Below are 25,156 nucleotides of genomic sequence, written 5' to 3'. Positions count from 1 at the left end.
AGTGGAGGGAGGGTAAATAGTGGTGTGCCACAGGGATCTGTGCTGGGACCAGTGCTATTTAACTTATTTGTAAATGATCTAGAAATTGGAATTACGAGTGAGGTGATTAAATTTGCAGATGACACTAAACTGTTCAAAGTTGTTAATGCGGACTGTGGAAAACTGCAGGAAGACCTTAGGAAATTGGAAGACTGGACATCGAAATGTCAGATGAAATTCAATGTGGACAAATGCAAAGTGATGCACATTGGGAAGAATAATCCAAATCATAGTTAATGGATGCTAGGGGACCACCTTGAGGGTCAGTGCTCAAGAAAAGGATCTGGGTATCATCGTAGACAATATGCTGAAGTCTTCTGCCCAGTGTGCAGCAGCAGCCAAGAAGGCAAACAGGATGCTATGAATTATTAGAAAAAGGGATAGTTAACAAGACTAAGAATGTTATAATGCTGCTGTATCGTGCAATGGTGCAAACTCAACTTGAGTATTGCGTTTAGTTCTGGTCTCCTTATCGCATAAAAGATATAGCGGCACTAGAAAAAGTTAAGAGAAGAGTTACCAAGATGATAACTGGGATGGAACACCTCTCATATGAGGAAAGAGTAGAGAAGTTAGGACTCTTCTACTTGAAAAAGAGATGGCTGAGGGGAGGAGTAATTGTGAAGGTTATCAAATGATCAGAGATGGAGAACAGTGAGGGGGAGAAGTTAGAGAGAGAGTAGTTGGAGAAGAAGACAAGATCAAAGCAACGGCCATACCGTTGAGTGGGGGTAGTTGAGCATAGCTGGAGGTCAAATGAGGAGGTTAAGGCAAGACACTTAAAGGTATAAGTGTCAGAGGGATCGTCAGCTTGAATGTTAAAATCCCTTAATTGAAGGGAGAGAGAAGATGAATCAAGGAAGTCGGAAATCCAAGAACCAATTCAGTGAGAAAGGAAGAAGGAAATCACTTTCCGGAGAGGCAGAGGAGTGAATATGGAGATGGAATGGACTAGCAGCAGTATAAACACGAACCGCTTTTAAGAAGCGATCCCTATTCCTGGTGTTTTATCCCCCCCCCTCTTTCCTTTAATTTGTTTTAATGATTTAATTATTAACTTTCCCCTCCGCCTTTCCCCTCAAGCTCATGTTCGTATTTGTAATTTTTCTATTTAATGTTCAAATTTCCCCCCCACCTACAAAAATTTATTTTAACCTTTCATTTTTAGCATTGTAAACCAGCCAGATGCACGTCGATGGTCGGTATATTAAAATTAATTCGACTTGAAATGAGGAAAGGCTGTGTGATTGAGGTGGAGGAAGAGGTTGAAATCTGCAAGAAGCAGAGAAAAGAAGCCCAACTCCTTCACTTCGACCAATAGGGCATGGTGTATGGGAGAAGTGGTAGCCCCCATGGGAGAGGGCAGCAGCTGCAGTGGAGTCCTCAGGCAAATCCACATCTCAGTTAAAGCAAGGAGGTAGAGGGAATGAGAGATAAAGAGATCATAAATGCAGGGCAGTTTGTTTGAGGCAGGGTGAGCATTCCACGGGGCGCAAGAGAAAGGGAGAAAGGAGGGCTGAAGCAGAGAAATAGGTATGAAGTTTGGGCAGTTACACATGTGGGAAGGAGATGACATGGAGGGCCAGGGTTGTGATTGATATCACCAGCGGTGAGCAAAAGAAGGAGTAGGAGAGTACTCTGAAGCAAAGGGGAATAATAACAGCAACTACAAAGACGGGAGGTGCTCAAAGAGAAAGGAGATGGATGAATGGAAGGGACAGAATGTTTGAGCTTGAAAACAGAGGTAGATGACAAGATAGCTGGTGAGGGGATAGGAAAAGGAATCCAGTGAAGACTTGTGGTGTGGAGAGGAGAGGGATAAGAGAGTAAGATTGGGGACACAGTATGAGAAGCAGAAAGTGAATTGGAGTCGTAAGGGGAGGAGTAGAGAAAGGAAATAGAAATATACAAGAAGTGAGGTAGAATAAGGAGGTGGCCTCAGGAGATGCATGAAGGAGCATGTGCTCTTTGTTTATGCTTCTTCATTGCGCAATGCGGCTTACACCGCCCTGAGAGGGCTTTGATTAAATAAGTAGCAAGGTTAGTGAGGTCCCCTGAGTGCTTGCTTGGGAGAGACTACAGCCAGCCAGTCACAGGCAGCAGGGAGAGGGGCTATAGGCAGCAGCAACAGAGATGGGGGTTGGAGTCGCACCTAAAAGAAAGCAAAGAAAAGCATTTATTTTAGAGTGCAGGCTAGAGGGCTGAACCAAAGAGGAACAGGGTCAATAGATATAAAGCAACCAGGAACAGAAGAGGTTACAATGTATTACGGACAGTTGCAGGAGGAAGGAGGCAGCCATTCAAGTCAGAGGCCCAGTTTGAAATGGGCGCTGCCCTGAGAGTGCTTTGATTAAATAGGTAGCAAGGTTAATGAGGTCTTTTTCTAATCTATTCTAATATTTGTGCCTCGTGCAAACCTAAACAAGCTCAAGGTGACTTGCAATGGGAAAAGGTTATCCTGGAGTATAGAGGGAAGGTAAGAGGAAGAAAGAGAAAAGAGAAGAAAAGGAGAAGAACCTAAACATACTAAGTAAAAGGAAGGTACAAGTGGAGATCATGTAGATATTAGTTATCAAAGAGTAGAGTTTTCAGTTTCCTCCGGAATAGCGCATGGTTGGGGGTCTCTTCTAACTGTCTCTGCGAGGTCATTCCAGATTTTGACTCCCAGGAAGGTGAGCATAGATTGGAATATTCTGTACTTGAGATTTTTTTGTCAAAGGGAGGTTTAATTGAATCCTGTTAAGAATTCTGCGAGAGGTGGACCAGAATTCCTCATCCAGAGCCATAATCTTGGCAGTTTGGAAGTCCCACATATGAGAATATTATGCCTGCTTGTCTTCAGAGAAAGCAAAGATACATACTTGTAGCAGGTGTTCTTCAAAGACAACAGGCATATATTCTTGCAATCTGCCCACCTCCCATAGTTGGCTTCGTAGCTCTTTTACTGAACTGAGCCAACATTGGGCTGTGAGCCAACATTGAATATGAAGGTACCTTCATGCACATTGTATAGACACTGCCCAAAAATTTATAGTGACAGTGCACTTGGTAATGTCTGTACCTGGTTTCATGGATGACATCACCCACATGTGAGTCTATATACCTGCTGTCCTCAGAGAATATCTGGTACAGGTAATATCTTTGCTTTTTGTGCAAACTTTGTAAAAAAGCGGGCATTTTACATTTTTTATGCTTTTATAATGGGTACAGTCCTTTTTGCAGGAAAGTCTCTCACACTTAGTACACATTGGCCTCAGAGTATCTTGTAATAAATATTGCATCAAATGTGAATGATAATATTGGAAGAGATTCAAAACACCATGTTGAAATTTTTAAGCTTATACTACAATTTTATATATTGCAGTATAACAAGCCCAGTGAAACAGTGATTCCCACATCTATAGATGGTCTCCAGGATAATCTGGATGTTGTTGTGTCCTTAGCAGAAAGACATTATTACAACTGTGACTTCAAAATGTGCTACAAACTCACTTCCTTGTAAGTATATTCTATAATTTTTTTAATATATAACTTCTTAAGTTTCTAGGTGCATAAAAAAAGTGTCTATTAATGGATTAGTTTGCCTTTATGTCTGTCCATATGGATCAGTTTGCACATGTGTAGAGAGAGACCTAGAAATTAAAAAGAGGCCGAAGCAGGGAGCCACCTGGAGACCAGGTTCTGCAAAGTTTAGCTGGAGTGATGTTGACAAAAGAAAAGAAGAAATTTTTGCAAGGACCCTAACCCTTATGGCATAAGAAAAAGAAGGACCTGAATTAACAACAAAATTGTTGGATGCATCCCCCACTGTCATTGGAAGAGAATGATGTCCTGTGCTGCTACATTAGCAATGTAGATTGTACCTGAGAGGTAGTTTCACAGTTGCATACACTAGACCTTAGCAGGATTGTATGTTAAAATATCAGAACAATTTGTCATTTTGCCAAAGTACCTATAGAGCAGATTAGTTGAATAAAGCATGCAAGTCTGCTTCAGTTCTATTTTGCTACTTTGCATTTTTTAACTTATATTTTCAAACTTACATTTAAGAGCTATTGTTTTCTTGCAGAAAAATGTCTTACAGATGTGCATAGACTACAAACTCACACGTTCACCCAAGAAATAGGATATGATAGATACCTTTAATACCTTTAACACCCCTCACAATCAGGCTTCAGAGGCAACTACAGTACAGAAACAGTACTAGTCCCTCTCCTAGACACAGCCAAACAACACCTAAACAAAGGCAAAAAATGCTAATACAACTCGATCTCACAGCGGCATTCGACCTAGTAGATTACAGCATCCTACTACAAGCACTGGAGGCAATAGAAATCACAGGTAAAGTCTACAATTGTTTTGAAGGATTCCTCTGCTCAAGAAGGTACAGAGTAAAAGCAAACAATGAACAATCAGAATCCTGGGACAACCCTTGAGGAATCCCCCAAGGCTCCTCACTATCACTCTTCAAACTTTACATAGCCACACTTGGCACATGCTTAGACAAACAAGGTATAACGTCATACAGCTACGCAGACGATATCACCATCCTCCTGCCTTTTGACCAAACCACTCCCAACACAACGAACAAACTACAAGTTGCACTAGAAACAGTGTCAAAATGGATGAGCGATCACAAATTAAAACTGAACCAAGACAAAACCAAATTCTTACTTCTAGAAAGAAACAAAACCCCAACCATAACAAACCTAGAAATAAACTCCATCACATATCCCTTACAACCCAACCTAAAACTGCTGGGAATAATGATAGACAAAGGCTGCACCATGCAACTTCAAATCAGCAAAACTGATCAGAAGGCATTCACAACCACGCACAACTTAAGACAAGTCCGAAAATACTTCAACAATGAACAATTCAAACTCATAGTATAAGAGCTATCCTAGGACTCCTGGACTACTGTAATATACTTTACCTGTCATGCCCCGCAACATGCTAAAACAATTACAAACAGTCCAAAATACAGCCCTAAGACTAATATACTCGCTGAAAAAATACGACCACATTACCTCAGCTTTCCAAGACTCACACTGGCGCCCAGTACAAGCATGCATACAACACAAATTCTACTACACCCTATTCAAAGCCCTAAATGGAAATGGATCAAGCTATCTGAGCAACCGCCTAATCTGGATAAACACATCCAGGAAATGGTTCAAGCTATCTGAGCAACCGCCTAATCTGGATAAACACATCCAGACCAAGAAGAACTCAAGCACACTTTACTCATTCCCAATCAAAGGCATGCAAAGCAAAAAATATATGACGGTCTACTAGCCACCAGAGCAGCAAAAATAGACCACCACCTCTCAAATCTGCTGATCACGACGCCCAACTACAAAACATTCAGGAAAGAACTGAAAACTATACTATTCAAGAAATTTGTCAAATGATCTAACCAAACCGTATCGACCATTCCCAGACCCCGACGCATACTATAGCTATCAACCTTGTAATCTCCCTGGGAATGCCCAGGCTAATTTTTTGTTGTAAACCGCCTAGAACTGAAAGGTATTGGTGGGGTAGAAGACATTAATGTAATGTAATATATACTCAAATATAAACCGAGGTAACCTTATTCCCCCCGAAAAAGATTGACTCAAATATAAACTGTGGGGGAGGTTAATATTCACGTACCCTCCCCTGCTCTGCACCCTGTGCCCCCTCCCTTCCTGCCCTGCCAGTCTCTGCACCTGATCCCCTCCCATTCTCCCTGCCCTGTATTGTGTCCCCTGTCCCTCCCTCCCTATGCCTTGCAGGCCTCCACTGGGCCTGTTGTAAGACCTGGTGGTCCAGGGAGGGGCTGCTCCCGCTTCCTGTCCTTGCTGACTGCGACAACGTTTACCTGCCTCCTCTGTGTACCTTTTTAGTTCCCTGGTGGTCCAGCAGTGAACCGAGGCAGAAGCGATCTTTCCATGCTCCTGCTCCATGCAGATCCGCTCCCTGAAAGGCTGACATAAGTTCTAACGGGAACTCCATTCAGGGAGTGAATTTGCATATGGCAGGAGTGTGGAAAGTTTGCTCCTGCCTCGGTTCACTGCTGGACCACCAGGGAACGGAAAGGTATGCGGGGAAAGTGGGAGGGAGGTAAACGTTGTCACAGTTGGCCAGGATAGGAGGTGGGAGGAGTCCCGGCTCACCACTAGACCACCAGGTCTTACGGCAGGCCTGATAGAGGCCTGCAACAGGTCCAGGGGGAGGGGGAAATAATTTCATCCAAGACCCCCATTTTGGGACTTTTTTTTTTTTTTGGCCCCCAAATCTCTGCTTATATTCAAGTATATACAGTATGATGCCAGCAGCAAAATGATCAACTCGTATAGCTTTTGGTTTCAGATGGACAGTATTCATGGCAGTCTCTAACCTCCCATTCATGGGGAGGAGGCAATGAAGGGTCTGTCTAGCAGAGATTGCAACTAGATTTCTATAGTGCACAGAGATGGAATATCGGGGTAAAAACTAGTGCATATTGCATTCCTCGGCAAAGGACAAAACTGTTCTTTGAGAAGAAGGAAGTATCATCATGGGCCTGGGAAGTGCACTTTTAAAGCTATCCGTACCGGGGCTTCGTGGATGACATCACCCACATATGAGAATATGCTGCCTGCTTATCCTTGGATAAGGGGAAAACAAGTTTCATATGTTCCCTCTGATACCTTTTATATTCCCTTTCGGGTCACAATTACTGGCTTATTCTCCCTAGATTTGTTAAGAAGTTTCTTCTCATATTCCAGTGCTTCCGAACTTCCGATCTCATGGCTCGTGGTGCACAGGCACGCAGGTGAGCTACCACCCGACCCTGCGCCGCTCGCTGAATGGCAGCCACCAGTTCTCGCATGAGCCGTGAGATTGGAAGGAGAGGCACAGGGCAGGAGTGCGGAAAGTTCGCTACTGCCCATACACCGCTGGACCACCAGGGATGTGAGAAAAGGTATGCAAGGGTAAAAATAATTGTAGTATCGGCCGGGATGGGAGGGATCCCTCCTGTCCTGGAATACCAGAGGCCTGTATCAAGTCTGGGAGTGGGACGGGTGATGACCTGAATATAGGACGAGACTCCCATTTTTGGACCATTTTTTTTGGCCCCAAAATCTCATCCTTTATTCGAGTATATATGGTAATTGTGTAGAGCTGACCTGAGAAGAAGCACTGCTATATAGGATGTCCATGTTTGATCCAAAAACTTAGGCTTGCTATCATCTGACTTGATTACATCTGCAGAATGAGATAAAACATTCCTAGTTCCTGCTTGGTTGTCCTTGGAGTGGCAGTAGTCAACCTATAAAGGGAGCAGATTCTGCCCAGTCCGAGGTTTTCTGTTCTTGGCTAAGCTATTGAAGAGTATGATAGAATGAGAGAAGACTTCCTGGCTCTTATGCTATTACTTTCATCATCTCATCTAGCTGCTGTGGGAAATGAGCACTATAAGAATGGATAGGATGAGAGTATGCAGATAAATACCAGTGTATTATGTATTTCTATTATGCTCTGTCCAAGCTACTGTATCCACTGCTTGTCTTATGCATTTGTAAATGTGAAATGTGTGAGTCTGAAGTTATCTAAATCTACTCATCATGTCCAATCATCATATATAATTCAAACTGGCCAATTGTAGACCTTCATGAGAAGTTTTGGATATACTGTTTACTTTAGGTTCAGTACAACTGGAGGGATTAAATTTGGAGGATTGACTGGATGTCAGTAATATGAATATGTGTTGATCCTTTTAAGGAAATTCTGTGTGATGATTAGACATAAAAAATGCTGATGTATCTTTTATAAAGTGGCACTTAAGGAGGCACCTACTTGCACTCTTGTGATGATCTTCTCAGGAAGTGTGATAATCGACCAGTTTGAATTCTGTGTGATGACTGGACATAAGTGTGATTTGACACAATTTTACTTTTACAAATGCTTGAACTGAGCAGTGGATGATGTAGCTCAGGTGGACTGTGATGGAAATCCATAATATGCCCTGAAGCAGAGTTTTAGTATTCAAAATATATCATGTCTGCTTTGATGCTTTTATGAAGAAGATCTAGACCGATGTTTTAAACATGCAATCTATTTGATGATAAGTAACTTTGATGAATTTTGAACTCTGCCATAGTCTGTTACGTCCCTTCCGGATTCCATACCCTAGGTGTTCAATCACTTCCCACAATCCGGGAGTTGCAGAAATCCAAACACTTTTCTGAGCACATGCTCCTCCCCCTTAGACTGAGAGCTAGAGCCATATACAGTTTCAATTTCTGCAAGCAATCCATGCAGAAGTCTTTTGAATTGGTCTACCTTTTCTTATCTTTTTGTTTAAAGTTCATCTTTTTGGTGGCTTCAGTGCCTTGAGACCCCTTTCCGGTGTTCCCTTGTCAGAGGAAAGAATGCAGTCCCCCAGAGCCGGACTGTTGCTTCACAGAGAAACTTTGGTGGATCTGTGGAGCCAGCCTGCTGTGTATCACCATTCTTGGACTCGGGGTCCATTTCCTTGGGAGTTTGCTTACCCGCTGACTGTTTCAGGGGTTTAAGCAAAGTCTGTAAGCTTCTGGAGTGAAACTCTCCCAAATTTTAGGGTGTAGGCTGTGTTTCCTGCCCCCAATTGCATGGTGAGGCAGAGGTTACAGTCGGTATCTGGCCGACTGGCAGTCCGAAGTTCTTCGTCTTTCATTTTGGAGCGGTTTCTGAGACAAAAAATCCTTTTTCTCTATTCAGTTGCTGTGTAAAAGAGCTGCAGAACTTTGAGTAACCCTCCATTGTTTCCTATGGGAACTTCAGGGGTGACTTGTTAAACGTTTTTCACAGTTTCTGAGGGTAGGGTTCAGGTCCCCTACCTCGCCAGACCCCAAATCGCTATTTTTTAATTTAATTTTTGCCATTTTTGGTGAGAATTCGCTGACAGTGGACATCTTGGACTGTCTGATCACCTCTTTGTCCTGACTGCTGCGCCTCACTGTGGTTCGCCGGCTACAAAGTCCTCGATCAATCGATGGATTTGAATGGCCATTTTTGAATGGCGGCAAGCAGCTGAGTCATGAGCGGAGTATTGCTGAGTCATGGGCGGAGTCTTGTACGAGTCATCCAGTTGAAATTTGTAGGGCATCTAATTGGTTCTCCATACTTTTACCCGGTTTTACCAAGTGGATGTGGTGGCTTGTTCTAATTCTGCTTTGGGACCTCGGTGTTGAGAACAGGCTCTTCTGTCCCTCCCTAGCTGCTACCATTGCTTTGGTACGTCACCTAGTGTATTGAATCCAGAAGGGACGTAACAGAATGGAAGATTAGGTTTCTACCTTCAGTAATTTACTTTCTGTTTGTCCCTGTAGGATTCCATATGACCCGCCCTCTCTGTGTACACTCAGTTGTTTGGAATAGCCTGCTTCTTTCTGCCTCAGTTATTCTCCTTACAGGCTTGAAAATTTTCTAGCCCGTTGCCGGTCCAGTGGGGAGTTTCTGTGAGTATGCACATTGCCGAAGGCTGTTTCTTGGGGTGTTCGTTGCACACAACAGGTTAGTTCTACTTTATTCCTGAATGTTTTTCTGGGTTGCCTTTGTGCCTGTTTATTACTTGTTCATGTTTTGCAGAGCAGACCAGTTCAGAAATTGTTTGTCGCTGTGGATCTTCCCCCATACCTGCCTTGTCATAGATTTGTTCAGATATGTTGCTTGGCTTTGAAACTCAACTGTATATGGTTCTAGCTCTCAGTCTAAGGGGGAGTAGCATGTGCTCATAAAAGTGTTTGAATTTCTGCAGCTCTCAGATTACGGGAAGGGATTGAACATGTAGCGTATGGAATCCTACAGGGATTAACAGAAAGAAGATTATCGAAGGTAAAAAAACTAATTTTCCATTAGTGAATCTGATAAACAATTTTTGAAATTTGGATTTTATACGTTAAGAATATGTTTTGCACTGTGACAGTGAAGGAAGATTATTATGGACACTGTTTTGGACTGATTATACTGGAAGTTTGCACATTACTGCTTCTGGCATCTGTGCTGACCTATATGTGAAGGTGTGTGATGTAAAAATTAGTGCATTAATTAAGAATTCCCACAGAGCTGTGTGTTTTGGGGTTTTTAAAATTATTGTTATTTAGGGTAGGATTATCGAGGTAAGAACCTAATCCTTCCTTTTACAAAGCCATGGTAGCGATGGTGCTGTGGTAAATGCACTGAAGCCCATTCGATTCCTATAGGCTTCAGTGCATTTAACGCAACAGCATTGCTATTGTGACTTTGTAAAAGGGCCTTAAGATATGATGCATTTAAGAAAAAGTATCAACATAATTAAGGGAGCTGTAAGACTTGGGGCCTGTTTTACAAAGCTGTGCTAGCAGCTGCTGCGCAATAACGGCCCCGAAGACCATAGAGATTTAAAGGACTTCGGGGCTGTTGCCTCGCAGCTTTGTAAAACAGGCCCTTGGTGATGTCTGCGTTGTCATCATTTTTAGTGTAACATCTAATAATTCCCCAAACATTAAACTCTGAAACTTACCTGACTACATAGTAGCTGAACTTCTAGGTTTAACTTTCAGGATATCAGATTGTAACAATTATATTTATATATTGCACAGTCTTATTTTCCATCATTAATGAAAACTAGTTTCTAGTATGTACATAAAGCACTAGATTGTTTTTTTTAAAATTTTTTGTACAGTAAATCTGATACTTTTGTTGTCCTCAGGGTAATGGAAAAAGATCCTTTCCATGCAAATTGTTTACCTGTACATATAGGAACACTAGTAGAACTGAATAAAGCAAATGGTAAGAAGCTTTTTTTGGTAAAACCTATAATGTGGCAAATGTTTATTATTAAGTAGTAGGAGGTGCAGCTGATTTCATTGAATCTTCCCCAAAATTCTGTTGGCAACATGCTATTTTTATTAGCAGATGCTCCTGATGGGACAAGAGTTGTTTTGTTTTTTAAAGTCGCATATTTGTTTTTTGATTGAGTACTACAAAAGTAAAATATGCAGTAAACTGATTAAAAAAAACTATGGCTAATGTTATTTTTTTAAATGTACAGTAGATTATAAGTTAACCAGTACCCATGGAGATTGATAGATGCCGGATAAATGTAGTTTCTGGTTGCTTGAGAGTTACTATTAAAAATAGGCCTAACTAATACTATACCCCATACTATGCCATACCATAAACTTTTTCGGACAAACTACTGGACATGTGGTAGGCATAGCGTGGGCGTACTTAGGTGTGGCGTGCCAAGTTTACACTTAAATTTCCGCCAGAAATTGATTTTATTTTCATTTTTATTTAAAGTATTACAATATTGCTTTGATTTTTTTTTTCCTGGTTGCTTGAGTTCCTGTTAACAGAGAGTCTACTGTATTCATACTTCAAAAATTTAATTGCTCAAATCTTGATTTCAAAAGAAGCTTAATTGTATTAATTTTAGCTAGTTCTGTTACTTAGTAAAGGAGAAGTTATGTGCTATATTTTATCACAAAACTGTATATTATCCAGGAGTATATCAAGAAAAATCTGTATATCTTTAATCCAACCAATATAAATACAGGATATGATAATCAATAAGAAATCATTAAAAAATGTTTTATAAATAAATGTGAAGTGCTCAGACCCACAACCAATATGCTTTATTTTAATAATTTATGCAAAGATTGTCCACGGGACCATCATAGCACTCTCACAGTCCCTTGCCACCATTCAATTGACTTCATCCTTATTAGAAACACTATTATAAATGTAAACCTATTTGTATTAGCATGGTGGCTGATCTTTTAACAGTACTCCTTTGCTTGTTCTCTTTGAAATCCTGACCAGCTATATTCTGTTTTACCTTAGGGGAGGGTTTCCATCTTGCTTTAAGTTGCTACTTCTTAAGCAGGGAATGGGTATTGGGATTGATTTTATAGCAGGATGCCTGTGTGAGAATTCCAGTAAGTCACTTATTTTATAAAGGCAACATGGGCACTTCTGTGCATTTATAAAATAGGCCCCTTTTATAAAATTGCAAATTGCTTTTATTTGGTTGTATCTTGTTTATGAATCTTATTATTACTCATTCTGCATCTTGGCTGGCAAAGTGGGCTATAAATGCCAAACTGAGGAACCTTTGTGCATGCTAAATGTTAAGAAGCCCATTTTATATCTGTGGGCTTCTTAACATTTAGCACATACTAATTCTTTTAGCATGCACTAAGCTTTCATAAAAGGACTTTTAAATTAAGATGATTTATATCTGAAATCATTAATACACTAAAGATAGAGATAATAAAAACATCATAAATACATATAAAAATAAATATACTACAGTACCATGTGACCTTTCTATTGAGTCCCTTTCTTCATTAAAAACAACCTTAGGAGCAATCAATATTATCTGTCATAAAAAGTCAACCTCTATTAAAATGCATAAAGTTCTGCTTAACAGAACTTAAAGGCATTTAAAACGCCATATCTTAACATTCTTGAATCTTGGAAAATCTTTATAGAGATAAGGCTCCCCTTTTAATGTGTTAATATATTAGGGTGGTGCGGCATAACGTATTGAAAATGCTCTAATAGGCCCATTGTCTTTAATTGTATCCCTCATCCTGGAAATGTCCAGTTATCTTTTGATGTAATCCGCCTAGAACTGCAAGGTACAGGCGGAATAGAAGTCATTAATGTAATGTAATGTAATGTAAATATCACTAGCTACTGTAGGTTCTTGGCACAAAGCATATATTTTGTACGAGGTGGAGCCATTTAGGCAGTTTTATACCACTTTGCCGCAAAGCAAGAATAAGATAATGTCACGAGTTATGTAAAGATTGCTATTTATTTCTATATTTATGCTTAGAATCTGAGCAAATTAGTGTAAGTGATTTAAACCTGTATGTTCTGCATACTGTGTGAATGCTTGCCATCTGTAATTTATGGCTCAAGTGAATCTCTTTTTAATGCTGTTACAATTCACCTCAAGATCAAATCCAGCTTAGGTTAGTAAGGTCATAAAAACACGGACTATATGAAACAAGTTAGTGGGCTTTAAATCAGTTATAGAATCCATAGTGAAAACATTAATTTTGTAGCTCTTTCCAGATTCCTTTGAATCAGATTATTTTGCTGCTGCATTCCAAATCGCTGATTTACAAGAAGGGCACGTAGAGAGAATGTGTTAAACACTTAAGTATTTAAGCTAATTGCCCTGCACCTCACACTGGTTGGTTGCTGATGTCTGTATTGACTGTGTCCTCACAGATGACTTTCTGTATACTGCAGGATCAAATCTGCTTCCATTCTGTGTAGTAATTTGCAACACCATTCTGAATCTGACTTGGGGCAGAGGGGTGCATGGAAATTACAGGATAGCTGCTTAAAGCATGCCAAAATGATGACCAGTACAATTTTTAACTGATAGAAGGTAGGTTTAAATATTGACCAGTATGTAGAGAGTATGAAGTACATTTAAAGTTAGTCCTTTCAAATTAAGTTGTGGAAGCAGACCAAGTACAAGCAGACATCTGTTTGATGTCCATCATAGGTCGAGATCAGAGGATAAATCCCATTCTGTTACATCTACTCAGAAGTCCGTACATTAGGTTATTAATCCATTTCCATGAACTGGATTTTGCAGAAGTGTGTTACTTGCAACTTTCAGCACCTCCCACATTTCCAGTAGAGTGTAGTGCCTCCTTCAGTTTTTCCTTCTGAAAGCGAACTGTGCAGACTGATAATGATGGCTTTTACCAAAAACATGAAATTGAATCACTTCTTCAGTTGAAGAGAAGAACCAGGCAGCTCAGGGTTGGGCGCGTTAGTTCAGCCCTGGTCCAGCCAAGGACTCCTTTATATCTTCCCACCTTGGTCCATGATGGGCCGAGTAATTCACAGGATCACGATTCATCCAAGACTTGTGATCTTAGTGGCCTCAGACTTGCCTTGCCAACTGTGGTATGCAGACCTAGTATGTACTCAGCAGGACGGGAGCCTCAAGATCCCTCTTCATAGCGGCCTTTTCAGTCAGGGGACAGTCCCCATGGAGAATCCACAGCGACAGCATGGCTCTTGAGCGCATGGCCCTATTTCACAAAGGATGTTCAGATGTGGTTCTTGCCGCTACTCCAGGCTAAGAAGCCTTCTACTATGGCGACCTATGCCAAAGCTGGAAAGGTGGTGTGAAAGAGACTGAGTGGAACCCCTCTGAGCTCCCATTCCAGTTTTTATTTTTTTATTATTCATTAGTTCTTATAAGAATGGTTGTTTTTTTTTTAAGTTATGTAAAGTTGATTGTACTGAGAAATTTAAAGTGTATTATATTAATTTTGGATTGTTAGAGCATGTTTGTGTAATTTTATTATGAATATTATTCTTTGTAACCCACATAGATTTTGGGTATGTGGGATATAAATGTTTTAAATAAATAAACATCCTTGTTTTTTCCGCAGGCCTGTCTGGAAAAAGGTCTTGCAGTGGCTTCCCTCAAGGTGCAAGTGACAGACTTTTCATAAATCTGGGGCGTAAAGTGGCGAAGTTTCACTTACAGCTCACCCATATGTGACCAGATTCCTAAGAGGGGTGCTCTGGTTAAAGCCTCTGTGAAGGTCTCCTTTCCCGTTGTGGATTCGTAACACCATCCTTGAGGGCCTCACTAAAGTCCTACATGAGCCACTCAAAGACACATCTCTTTTGGATCTCCCAAGACCGTGTTCCTGGTGGTGGTTGTCTCGGCACGTCATATCTCAGAATGGCAACCTCTCTCTTATAGAGAGCCCTTTCTCAGAATCATGGAGGCGGGTGTAGCTCTCCAGACAGTCCCCACCTTATTTCTGAAAGTTGTATCTGATTTTCACATCAACCAGGAGGTTCGTCTGCCTGCTTTTCAACCTACAGACTCGGAGAAGCAGGATAGGATATTGAAGAAACTGGATGTGCGAAGAGTTTTTTACTTCATTACTTGGAAAAGACCAATGACTTTTGTTTTTCTGAGCATCTGTTTGTGCTAACCAGGCAGATCGGCATCCAAGGCCTTTATAGCCATATGGATTTGCACGGCCATTTCATCAGCATACATTGCCTGTGGTAAGCAGCTGCAAGTTTCTCTCAAGGCTTACTGTTCTATGTTCACGACTGAAGCGCCGAGAGCAGGACAGCAGAAGACAAACGTGAATAGGGATGGAGGAGTGGTAGATTGATTTTCACAGGGCTGTGTTTGTAAGGAACTAACTAAATTAAAGGTATACAAAGCGATGGGGCCTGATGTTGTACATCTGAGGGTGCTGAAGGAACTTAGGGAAGTTCTGGTGGCTCCACTGATTGACCTTTTCAATGCATCTCTAGAGTTGGAAGTGGTACTGGAGAAGGGCGGATGTGGTCCCTCTACACAAAAGTGGAAGTAAGGAAGAAGTAGGGAATTACAGGCCAGTAAGTCTGACTTCTGTGGTAAGCAAATTAATGGAAATGCTTTTAAAGCACAGAATGGTGAAGTTCCTGGAATCCAGTGGATTACAGGACCAGAGGCAACATGGATTCATTAGGGTAGATCTTGTCGGCCAAATCTGATCAATTTTTTTGACTGGGTGACCAGAGATTTGGATAGATGGAGTGCATTTAGATTTTAGCAAAGCCTTTGACAGTGTTCCACACAGACGTTTAATAAATAAACTGAGTACCCTCGGAATGGCCCTAGAGTGACAAGCTGTGTCAAGAACTGGTTGAGTGGAAGACGACAGAGGGTAGTAGTTAATGGCGATCGCTCTGAAGAAAGGGATGTTACCAGTGGTGTGCCTCAAGGTTCTATTCTTGAGCTTGTTCTTTTTAACATTTTTATAAGTAATATTGCTGAAGGGCTGTCAGGTAAGATTTACCTCTTTGCGGATGATACCAAAATCTGCAATAGAGTAGACACCCCAGATGGTATGAATAAAATGAAGAAAGACTTGGCAGAGCTTGAAGAATAGTCTGAAATTTGGCAGCTAAAATGTAATGCTAAGAAATGCAAGGTCATGCATTTGGGCTGCAAAAGCCCAAAGGAACGGTACAGTTTAGGGGGATGAAGAACTTATGTGCACGACAGAAGAGCGGTGCTTGGGTGTGATTGTATGTGATGATCTTAAGGTGGCCAAACAGGTTGAAAAGATAATGTTGAAAGCTAGAAGGATGCTAGGGTGCATAGGAAGAGGTATGTCAAGTAGGAAAAAGGAAGTATTGATGCCCCTGTATAAGAGTCTTGTGAGGCCTCATTTAGAATATTGTGTACAATTCTGGAGACCGCACCTTCAAAAAGATATAAAAAGAATGGAATCACTGAGGAAGGCTACTAAAGTGGTGGGTGGTCTTCATCATAAGGCGTATGGGGACAAACTTAAAGATCTCAATATGTATACTTTAGAGGAAATTTAGGAGAGGGGAGATATGATAGAGAAGTTTAAATACCTACGTGGCATAAATGTGCATGAGTTGATTCTCTTTCATTTGAAAGGAAACTCTGGAATGAGAGGGCAAAGGATGTAGTTAAGAGGTGATAGGCTCAGGAGTAATCTAAGGAAATACATTTTTACAGAAAGGGTGGTAGATGTGTGGAACAGTCTCTCGGAGGAAATGGTGGAGACAGACTGTGTCTGAATTCAAGAAGGCATGGGATAGGCACATGGGATCTCTTAGAGAGAGGAAGAGTTAATGGTTACTGTGGATGGGAAGATTAGATGGGCCATTTGGCCTTTATCTGCCATCATGTTTCTATGTTTCTAAGAGTGTCGCATCTTCATGGGTGGAGTCACAGGCAGTTCCTCCCGCAGAGATTTGTGGAGCAGCTACTTGGTCTACTCTGCATACCTTTACAATGGTTTACAAAGTGGATGTGGTAGCTTAAGAAGACACCACCTTTGGGTCCTTACTCTCGGGGGCAGGCTCTTCTGTCCCACCATAGATGTCAGCCAGTGCTTTGATATATTACCTAATGTACGGACTCCTGAGTAACTGTAACAGAATGAAAGATTATGGGCCTGGTCTATAAAGCTGCACTAGTGGCTGCTGAGTGGTAACGGCACCGAAGCCCATAGAGATTTAAAGGGCTTCGGGGCTGTTGCCGTGCGGCAGCCGCTAGCATGGCTTTGTAAAACAGGCTCTATGTTCTTACCTGGTTAATCTTCTTTCTATTAATCTTCTCAGGAGTTCGTATGTTAACATTACTTATCCTTTATCACCTGTTTTGTGCCTTGGATATTTTTAGATTCCAGGTCTGGAGTTTTTCTCCTGTCAGCCAGATGACTAAACATAAAGAAGTCCTGTATAAGTAAGTGAATTGCTCAACCTCTGGCTCCTTTGATGTTAGTGCTTGTTGCACACAGCAGCTTGGTTCAAATTGCAGCTATGTTATAAATTCCTGTTGATAATTGTTCTTTTTACTAAGTCTCAGAACAGAATTGAATGATGTCTGTGGGGAAGTTCCCCGTACTCCTTCTTTGTATTCTATTCCAGTAGAGATTGATCGCTTTGGAATGTAACTGAAGGCACTATACTCCATTGGCAATGTGAGATGTACTGAAAGTTGTGAGTAACACACTTCTGCAAAACCCAGTTCATGGGAATAGATTGATCACTTAATATATGAACTCCTGAGAAGATTAACAGAAAGAAGATTATCCAGGTAAAAACTTGGGGCTCCTTTTACGAAGCTGCGTTAGTGGCTTTATCACACGTGACTTTTTATCACGCGCTAACCCCCACGCTATCCGAAAAACTACCGCCTTCTCAAGAGTAGGAAGTAGCGGCTAGTGTGGCCGGCAGTTTAGCACGTGCTATTATGCTCGTTAAACCGCTAACACGGCTTCATAAAAGGAGCCCTTAATTTTTAAGTATCCAAAATTTTCAATATTGGAGAAAGGAATTGTTCTGTTTTCAGACCAAGTAGTTTAATGCTAGTTATAATGTGTGCTTAAACCTCCCCCCCTACTATAACTAGTATAAAACCAGTCTGAAAAGAACAACCCCTTTATTGACAATTGTCTGTGCCAAGCCTCTCAAAAGGTTACAGAATGATGAATGATCATTATACAGTATATAAAATTAACATGATACATTTACATTTCAATATACAAAACTGACACAATACAATAAATTTTGATGCTGAATTTTTACAACCTGGGAATGTAGCAGCTCAGCACTGCTTTTTTTTCTGATCCATTTCCTGAAATAATTTCAGAGCCATCCTTGTCATTAAGGCGAGAGCTTATATTTATCCCAGGACAAGCAGGCAACATATTCTCATATATGGGTAACGCCAACCATGGAGCCCGTTACTGACTAGTGCTGCCCGATTCAGTGAAAAATATTTCAATTTGATTCACCCTGTTGAATCGATTTTTCAATTCAATTCATTTTCAATAACACAGCTTTTTAAGTTTAAACATTTTATTTAAACAAGGCAATATCAAGAAAATCGGGCAGCACTACCATATTCCCTCTCCCCAGTCCCCCTCCCTGATTCTCAGCTTCCCCAGTGCATCCCCAAAGAAAGAACCCCATATTCCACCTCCCCAGCCCCCCTCCCCTATTCTCAGCTTCCCCAGGCTCAGAGCATCCCCAAAGAAAGAGTCCCCATATTCCCCCTCCCCGATTCTCAGCTTCCCTAAAGAAAGAGTCCCCATATTCCCCCGATTCTCATCTTCCCCAGGCCTAGAGCATCCCCAAAGAAATAGGCCCCATATTCCTCCTCCCCAACCCCCTCCCCGATTCTTAGCTTCCCCAGAGCATCCCCAAAGAAAGAGTCCCCATATTCCCCCTCCCCAGCCCCCCTCCCCGATTCTCAGCTTCCCTAAAGAAAGGTCCTCAGCTTCCTTCTTACCCCCCTCCCCCAATTCCATGGCCTCAGGAAAAGAAGAGAGCACTGCAGCAGAGAGATCCTTTAGTTACGCTGAAAGTTAGATGCAGGGACTTGAGAGGAGAAATGCTTTTGGGAACGAGCCAGCCAAGAGCAAACAACTACAAAAAAATCAATGTGCTTGCAAGTTGTCGTCACTGCCGCCGCCACAGATCACACATTCACACAGGCACAAGCCAACGTCCTGATATAACTTCTGGTTTAGCAAAACTGGAAGTTACATTACATGAAGGACTCCGGCGGCCGCAGCAGAGGGAAAGCCCAAACGCGAGCGGGTCTCAAGGGGTCCGACCTTGAATAGGTGAGTTCGATTTTTGTGCAAATGAATCGATTCGAATCGTGAATCGGGCAGCACTAGAACTGACAGTGGTAAAGTGTACTGTCACTTTAAGCTTTTAGCATATCTTTGAGACTGCCCATGCTGTGCATGCATGAGTGCCTTCCTGCCCAATGCCGGCTCGTGAGATCGTCAGTTTTTCATTTTCCACTGAGTGAAGAACATGTATCTTAACTTTGCCTAGTCGAGTTTGCCTTCCTGCTTCGTATTTTTCCTTAATTTCCTTATTTCTTTCTTGTTACTTATTTTTCTTTTCAATCCTTTACAATTTCAGGTAATTTTCTTTATTTTCAATTTGGTACCCCAACCCACCTAACTGAATTCACAATACATCCCACAGAAAAAGAATCAACTGCAGCAGACAAAACCAGGTCCCACTTCCCCAATATACAATGGTCCGAACTCAACAAACTCTACAGAAAATAAAACCACACATCCTGTGACCTCAACCACTGCCTACCATATCTCTTCACAACCTCCAGCGCAAAATTCCGTGCTTTATTATACAAACCATGCTCACAGATGGCCTTTTCCCAACTGACCTCAGCGAAATCATCATTACCCTGATCCTAAAAGACCCAAAGGGACCAACAGATCAACCATCCAACTACAGCCCCATTGCCTCAATACCACTATATGTCAAACTAACAGAAGGACTAGTAGCCAAACTTCTCACCAACTATCTAGAAGACCACAACATACTCCACCTTACACAATCTGGCTTCAGAACCAACTTCAGCACAGAGACATTACTAGGCTCCCTTATTGACACAGCTAGACAACATCTCAGCATTGGAAAAAATGCTGCTCATACAACTGGACCTGACCACAGCATTTGACCTGGTCGACCATAGCATCCTACTGTAAATTCTGGACACAATAGGTATCTTAGATAAAGTATAATCATGATTTGAAGGTTTCCTAAAATCCAGAACATACAGAGTAAAATCAGATGAAGAAAAATGAGAACCTTGGTCCAACCCCTGTGGCGTACCCCAAGGATCTCCACTATCCCCTACTCTCTTTAGTCTCTATACTGCCTCCCTCGGTACATGCCTGGACAAACTAGGTCTAACCCCCTATAGCTATGCAGACGACATTACCATTCTCATACCTTTTGATCAACCAAAGCCCTCTATGACAGACACACTACACCGAACACTAGAAACAGTAGTGACCTGGATGAAAGATCACAAACTGAAACTGAACCCAGACAAAACAAAATTCATCCTCTTTGAAAATAACAAAGTTCCAATTATAACCAATTTAGAAATAAACTCAATCAACTACCCCATTCAAACTACCCTAAAACTACTAGGAATAACGAAAGACAGATGCTGCACCATGCAACCACAGTAGTATAATGGGTACACCTCATGTCAAACTGATTGACAGGTGAGATAAGATAAGGATCGACCAATCAGCGTTCACTTCCGGGTTAAGCCCCGCCCATTGTCCCGCCTTAGTCTCCGCCCATGGCCCCGCCCCCACCCATGGCCCCGCCCTAGTCTCCGCCCATGGCCCCTCCCCTCCCATAGGAATGAATGGTGGTAGCCCCGCCCATGGCCACACCCCCCACCCATGGCCCCACCCCACCCTTCACCTAAGCCCCGCCCCTCCCATAGGAATGAATGGTGGTAGCCCCGCCCATGGCCACAACCCCCGCCCATGGCCCCACCCCTCAAGCCCCGCCCCACCCCTGTCCCCACCCCTCAAGCCACGCCCCCACCCATGACCCCGCCCCCTCAAGCCCCGCCCCCGGAAATGCACTTTTGATGACATCACCGGAAATGGGGGCGTGTTTAACCCCGAAAATACGCTTTCTGATGACATCACCGGAAATGGGAGTGCCTGCCCCCTACCGGAAATGCGCTTTTCTGATGACATAGGCGGAAATTGGGTAAATGACGCGGCGGAAATGCGCTTTTCTGAACACGTAGGCGGAAGTAGGGTAAATGACGCGGCGGAAATGCGCTTTTCTGAACACGTAGGCGGAAGTAGGGAAACAGACTCGGTCAAAACACCCACCCAGAAAAGAAGCGTCTTTATTTTAACAGTTTTTAGTTAAAAGACAGGGTTTAAGAGCTCACAGATAGAGCAGAGCACAAAACAAAAGGCATTCACAAAATCTTTCCTGCTTTTTAAAACAGAGTAGGGGCAGAAACAAACGAGAAAAAAAAAAAAAAGTTGCATTTGCTTTTAACACCCTTTTCAGTAGGAATTCTGAGCTAATGGTTAATGGGTCAGCTCCCCTATTGTCATGGTAACAGCTGATAAGACCCTTGCAACACACCTCCCCCTGATAAAACCAAGGGGAGAGATGCGGAAGTGTGTTTAAACATGTCTGAACTTGTCCCGGCCCCCCTACTGTTGTCTTAACAATCTGAAAAAAAAAAAACACAAGGCAAAAGTCTTTATTGAAGCAAATTTATTATGATCCACACGCGGCAGGAAGCTATGGAGGCATTAACCCTCTACTTCAAGCGGCTAAAAAGAGTGATATAACAGTTCGGAGAAAAGATGTGGTGGATTGGGTCACCGGTCAAAACGCATACAATTTACACAGACCGGCTAGAATCCATTTTAAAAGAAATAAAACAACAGACAGTGGCAAAGTGACTTAGTCAACATGTCAGCCTTTGCCCCCCCCTTATAACAACGGTTACAAATACATCTTAACGGTAATAGATAACCTGTCAAAATATGCACGGGTCGTTTCTTTAAAAACAAAAACCGGTCGTGAAGTTACCGAAGCCTTTGAAACAATATTTAATTTAGGGCGTACATCTGAAAAACTTCAAACAGACAAGGGTAAAGAATTTTGTGACCCATAATGATGTTAAAGCAGCTGTAGTGGAAAGATTTAACAGGACTTTAAAATCCATAATACCTTTACTTACCAAGACGTCCTACAGGCTATGGTGTACATCCGTATGGGCACGCGTTTCCGGTTGCCGCGCGGCGGCACACGTACGGCACAAAGGAAACATAAGTTTAACCCCCACCCTGACAGGTAACACCCCCGGAAATACGCTTTCTGGTGACATCACAGGAAAAGGGAGTGCCTGCCCCCGACAGGAAATGCGCTTTTCTGATGACATAGGCGGAAATTGGGTAAATGAAGCGACGGATATGCGCTTTTCTGAACACGTAGGCGGAAACAGACTTAGTCAAAACCCCCCCACCCAGAAAAGAAGCGTCTTTATTTTAACAGTTTTTAGTTAAAAGACAGGGTTTAAGAGCTCACAGATAGAGCAGATCACAAAACAAAAGCAGATGTCACCTAACAGAGCTCTGTTAAAAAGGCAAAAGTCTTTATTGAAGCAAATTTATTATGATCCACATGCGGCAGGAAGCTATGGAGGCATTAACCCTCTACTTCAAGCGGCTAAAAAGAGTGATATAACAGTTCGGAGAAAAGATGTGGTGGATTGGGTCACCGGTCAAAACGCATACAATTTACACAGACCGGCTAGAATCCATTTTAAAAGAAATAAAACAACAGACAGTGGCAAAGTGACTTAGTCAACATGTCAGCCTTTGCCCCCCTTATAACAACGGTTACAAATACATCTTAACGGTAATAGATAACCTGTCAAAATATGCACGGGTCGTTTCTTTAAAAACAAAAACCGGTCGTGAAGTTACCGAAGCCTTTGAAACAATATTTAATTTAGGGCGTACACCTGAAAAACTTCAAACAGACAAGGGTAAAGAATTTTTAAATAAGTCTCTGAAGAATTTATTAAAACAAAAAGGTGTTAGCCATTTTGTGACCCATAATGATGTTAAAGCAGCTGTGGTGGAAAGATTTAACAGGACTTTAAAATCCAAAATGTGGAGATATTTTACAGCTCATAATACCTTTACTTACCAAGACGTCCTACAGGCTATAGTGCACAGCTATAATTATAGTTTTCACAGAACGATACAGGCGAGGCCTGTAGATGTGACACCCTCAAACTCTTTGCAGATTTGGAAAACAGTCTACGGCAGTAACATCAAATGCGATCCCACCGAGGATCTCTTAATGAAAGGAGACCATGTAAGGCTATCAAAACTTAAAGGAAGATTTCAGAAAGGTTACGAACAAACATGGACGGATGAAATATTTATAATAATAGATGTTTTAAACAGGGGTCAGAGAACAATATACAAGATACAGGATTACGATAGCGAAGCTATACAAGGTTCTTTTTATCCTGAAGAATTACTAAAAGTCAAACCTCTAGAGGACAGAATATACCATATCGAAAAGGTTCTAAAGGTAAAAGGAGGGGGTAAGAACAAAATTTGTCTCGTGAAATGGAAGGGGTGGCCTGATAAATTTAACAGTTGGGTGAAGGCCTCAGAGATTCAAGACATCTGATTTTGTCTTTTGAAACAGCACAGAGAGAGAAAAAAACAAAATGAATGACGGTGGCTTTTATATCACATTGCCTAGCAATGCTTCGGCAGCTATGTTTCCCCGTAATACCAGCTCTAATTTCACCATACAAATAGCTAGGCCTTTGGACTTACAGGGGCCGTGGGAAGCGGGGCTGGTGGAAATACAATACCCACATACTTGGGAAAATATTAAGGAAGACATAAAGTACGTTGTCACCTCTGCAGAAGGAAATGTACGCCAATTTATAATCAAGAGTGGATATTATGCGACCATGGGGAAGTTATTGGAAACCATGAATCATGATATTAGAAGCGCCTATGAGTCTGAGAAACCGCCGAGAATCATATATGACCCCAATACGCGAAGAATTCATGTAAAATCAGAGGATAAGTCTGTTATTTCTACAAGGGGTGATTTGGCAACCATTTTGGGGGTAAAGGCTAATGTTAATACAAGGCTTTCTCATTTCCCAGCAAATATAGAGGCCGGCTTTAATACCCTCTACGTGTACACCGATATTGTAGAGCACCAGTTAGTAGGTGACCATTTTGTACAACTGTTGCGCTGTGTTCCAGTTCTAGGGCCAGTGGATAAGTTTATCACCCTCACGTACGATAAACCGCACTATGTACCTGTGAACAAGCAGCACATCGATACCATCACAATTGAAATAAAGACGGATCAGAACAGGGACGTCTCATTTCGTTACGGGAAGGTGATCCTTAAGCTTCACCTGCGACCCAGGAAGACTGTAGTGTTTTAAAATGTTGGTGTCTAAAGATTACGGAGACCCTAAAGCATACAAAAATTATTACACAGCACAAGCCGGTTATGGACTTTCAGGATATCACGGAACCCCTGTCATGTACGGTGCTGGTGTAGGTGGCGTATTTCGTAGTCTCTTTAGAAAAGCAATACCGCTTTTGAGAAGGGGTTTTGAAATTATTAAACCACATGTGAAAGGAGCCGCAAAAAACATAGCTAAAGATGTCATGGGCCATGTCGCAACAACCGTTCTAAATAAAATAAACCATTCCGCAGAGCAGGCGGGGTCGGGTCTGGCTGTGGTTAGACGGGGTGTTAAAAGAAAGAGGACCCACCCTCAAGAGGTTCTGCAAGGACCTCCAAAACCTTTTAAAAGAAAGAAACCTCAAGGTAACAAATCACAGAAGCTATCCAGCGGATCCAAGAAGAGAAGGACCCGTTCTACGAAACGTGATATATTCTAAAAAACCATGGCTTTTGTACACAACGGCTCTGAAGAATGCGTTAAATCAGAACTAGATCTGTTTGAGCTATCCCCAACCCAAACCAGTATCGAAAAAAGCATCTATGTGGAAATACCACCATTATCAGCTTTATCGGAAACAGCACCTTTGGACTTCTACATAGCGGGGCACGGTGAAGACTACATTGATTTAAACAACACTCTCCTGCATCTGACCTGTAAAATTGTGAAAGAAGACGGTTCAGACATTGACGCAGCCGCCAAAGTAGCCCTGGTAAACTACCCGATTGCATCTATTTTTAG

General features: G+C 41.9%; 1 protein-coding gene across 4 annotated transcripts in view; it reads left to right on the top strand.

Annotated features, from left to right (window-relative positions):
- CDC16 (cell division cycle 16) overlaps positions 1 to 25,156 on the top strand; it is a 226,676-nt gene that overhangs the window by 129,565 nt on the left and 71,955 nt on the right. For all 4 annotated transcript variants that reach the window (XR_004539864.1, XM_033948569.1, XM_033948568.1 and 1 more), the window contains 2 exons: positions 3,404 to 3,537; positions 10,742 to 10,821. Coding sequence is in view for 3 of the 4 variants with exons in the window: in XM_033948569.1 (XP_033804460.1) it covers positions 3,404 to 3,537; positions 10,742 to 10,821 (214 nt within the window). In the remaining variant the exon portion in view is untranslated. The remainder of the gene's footprint in view (positions 1 to 3,403; positions 3,538 to 10,741; positions 10,822 to 25,156) is intronic.

The sequence above is a fragment of the Geotrypetes seraphini genome, chromosome 6 (assembly GCF_902459505.1).
Source record: "Geotrypetes seraphini chromosome 6, aGeoSer1.1, whole genome shotgun sequence".
Taxonomy (NCBI): Eukaryota; Metazoa; Chordata; class Amphibia; order Gymnophiona; family Dermophiidae; genus Geotrypetes; species Geotrypetes seraphini.
Note: the sequence above shows the minus strand (reverse complement) of the source record. Positions and strands in the feature narration are given on the sequence as shown.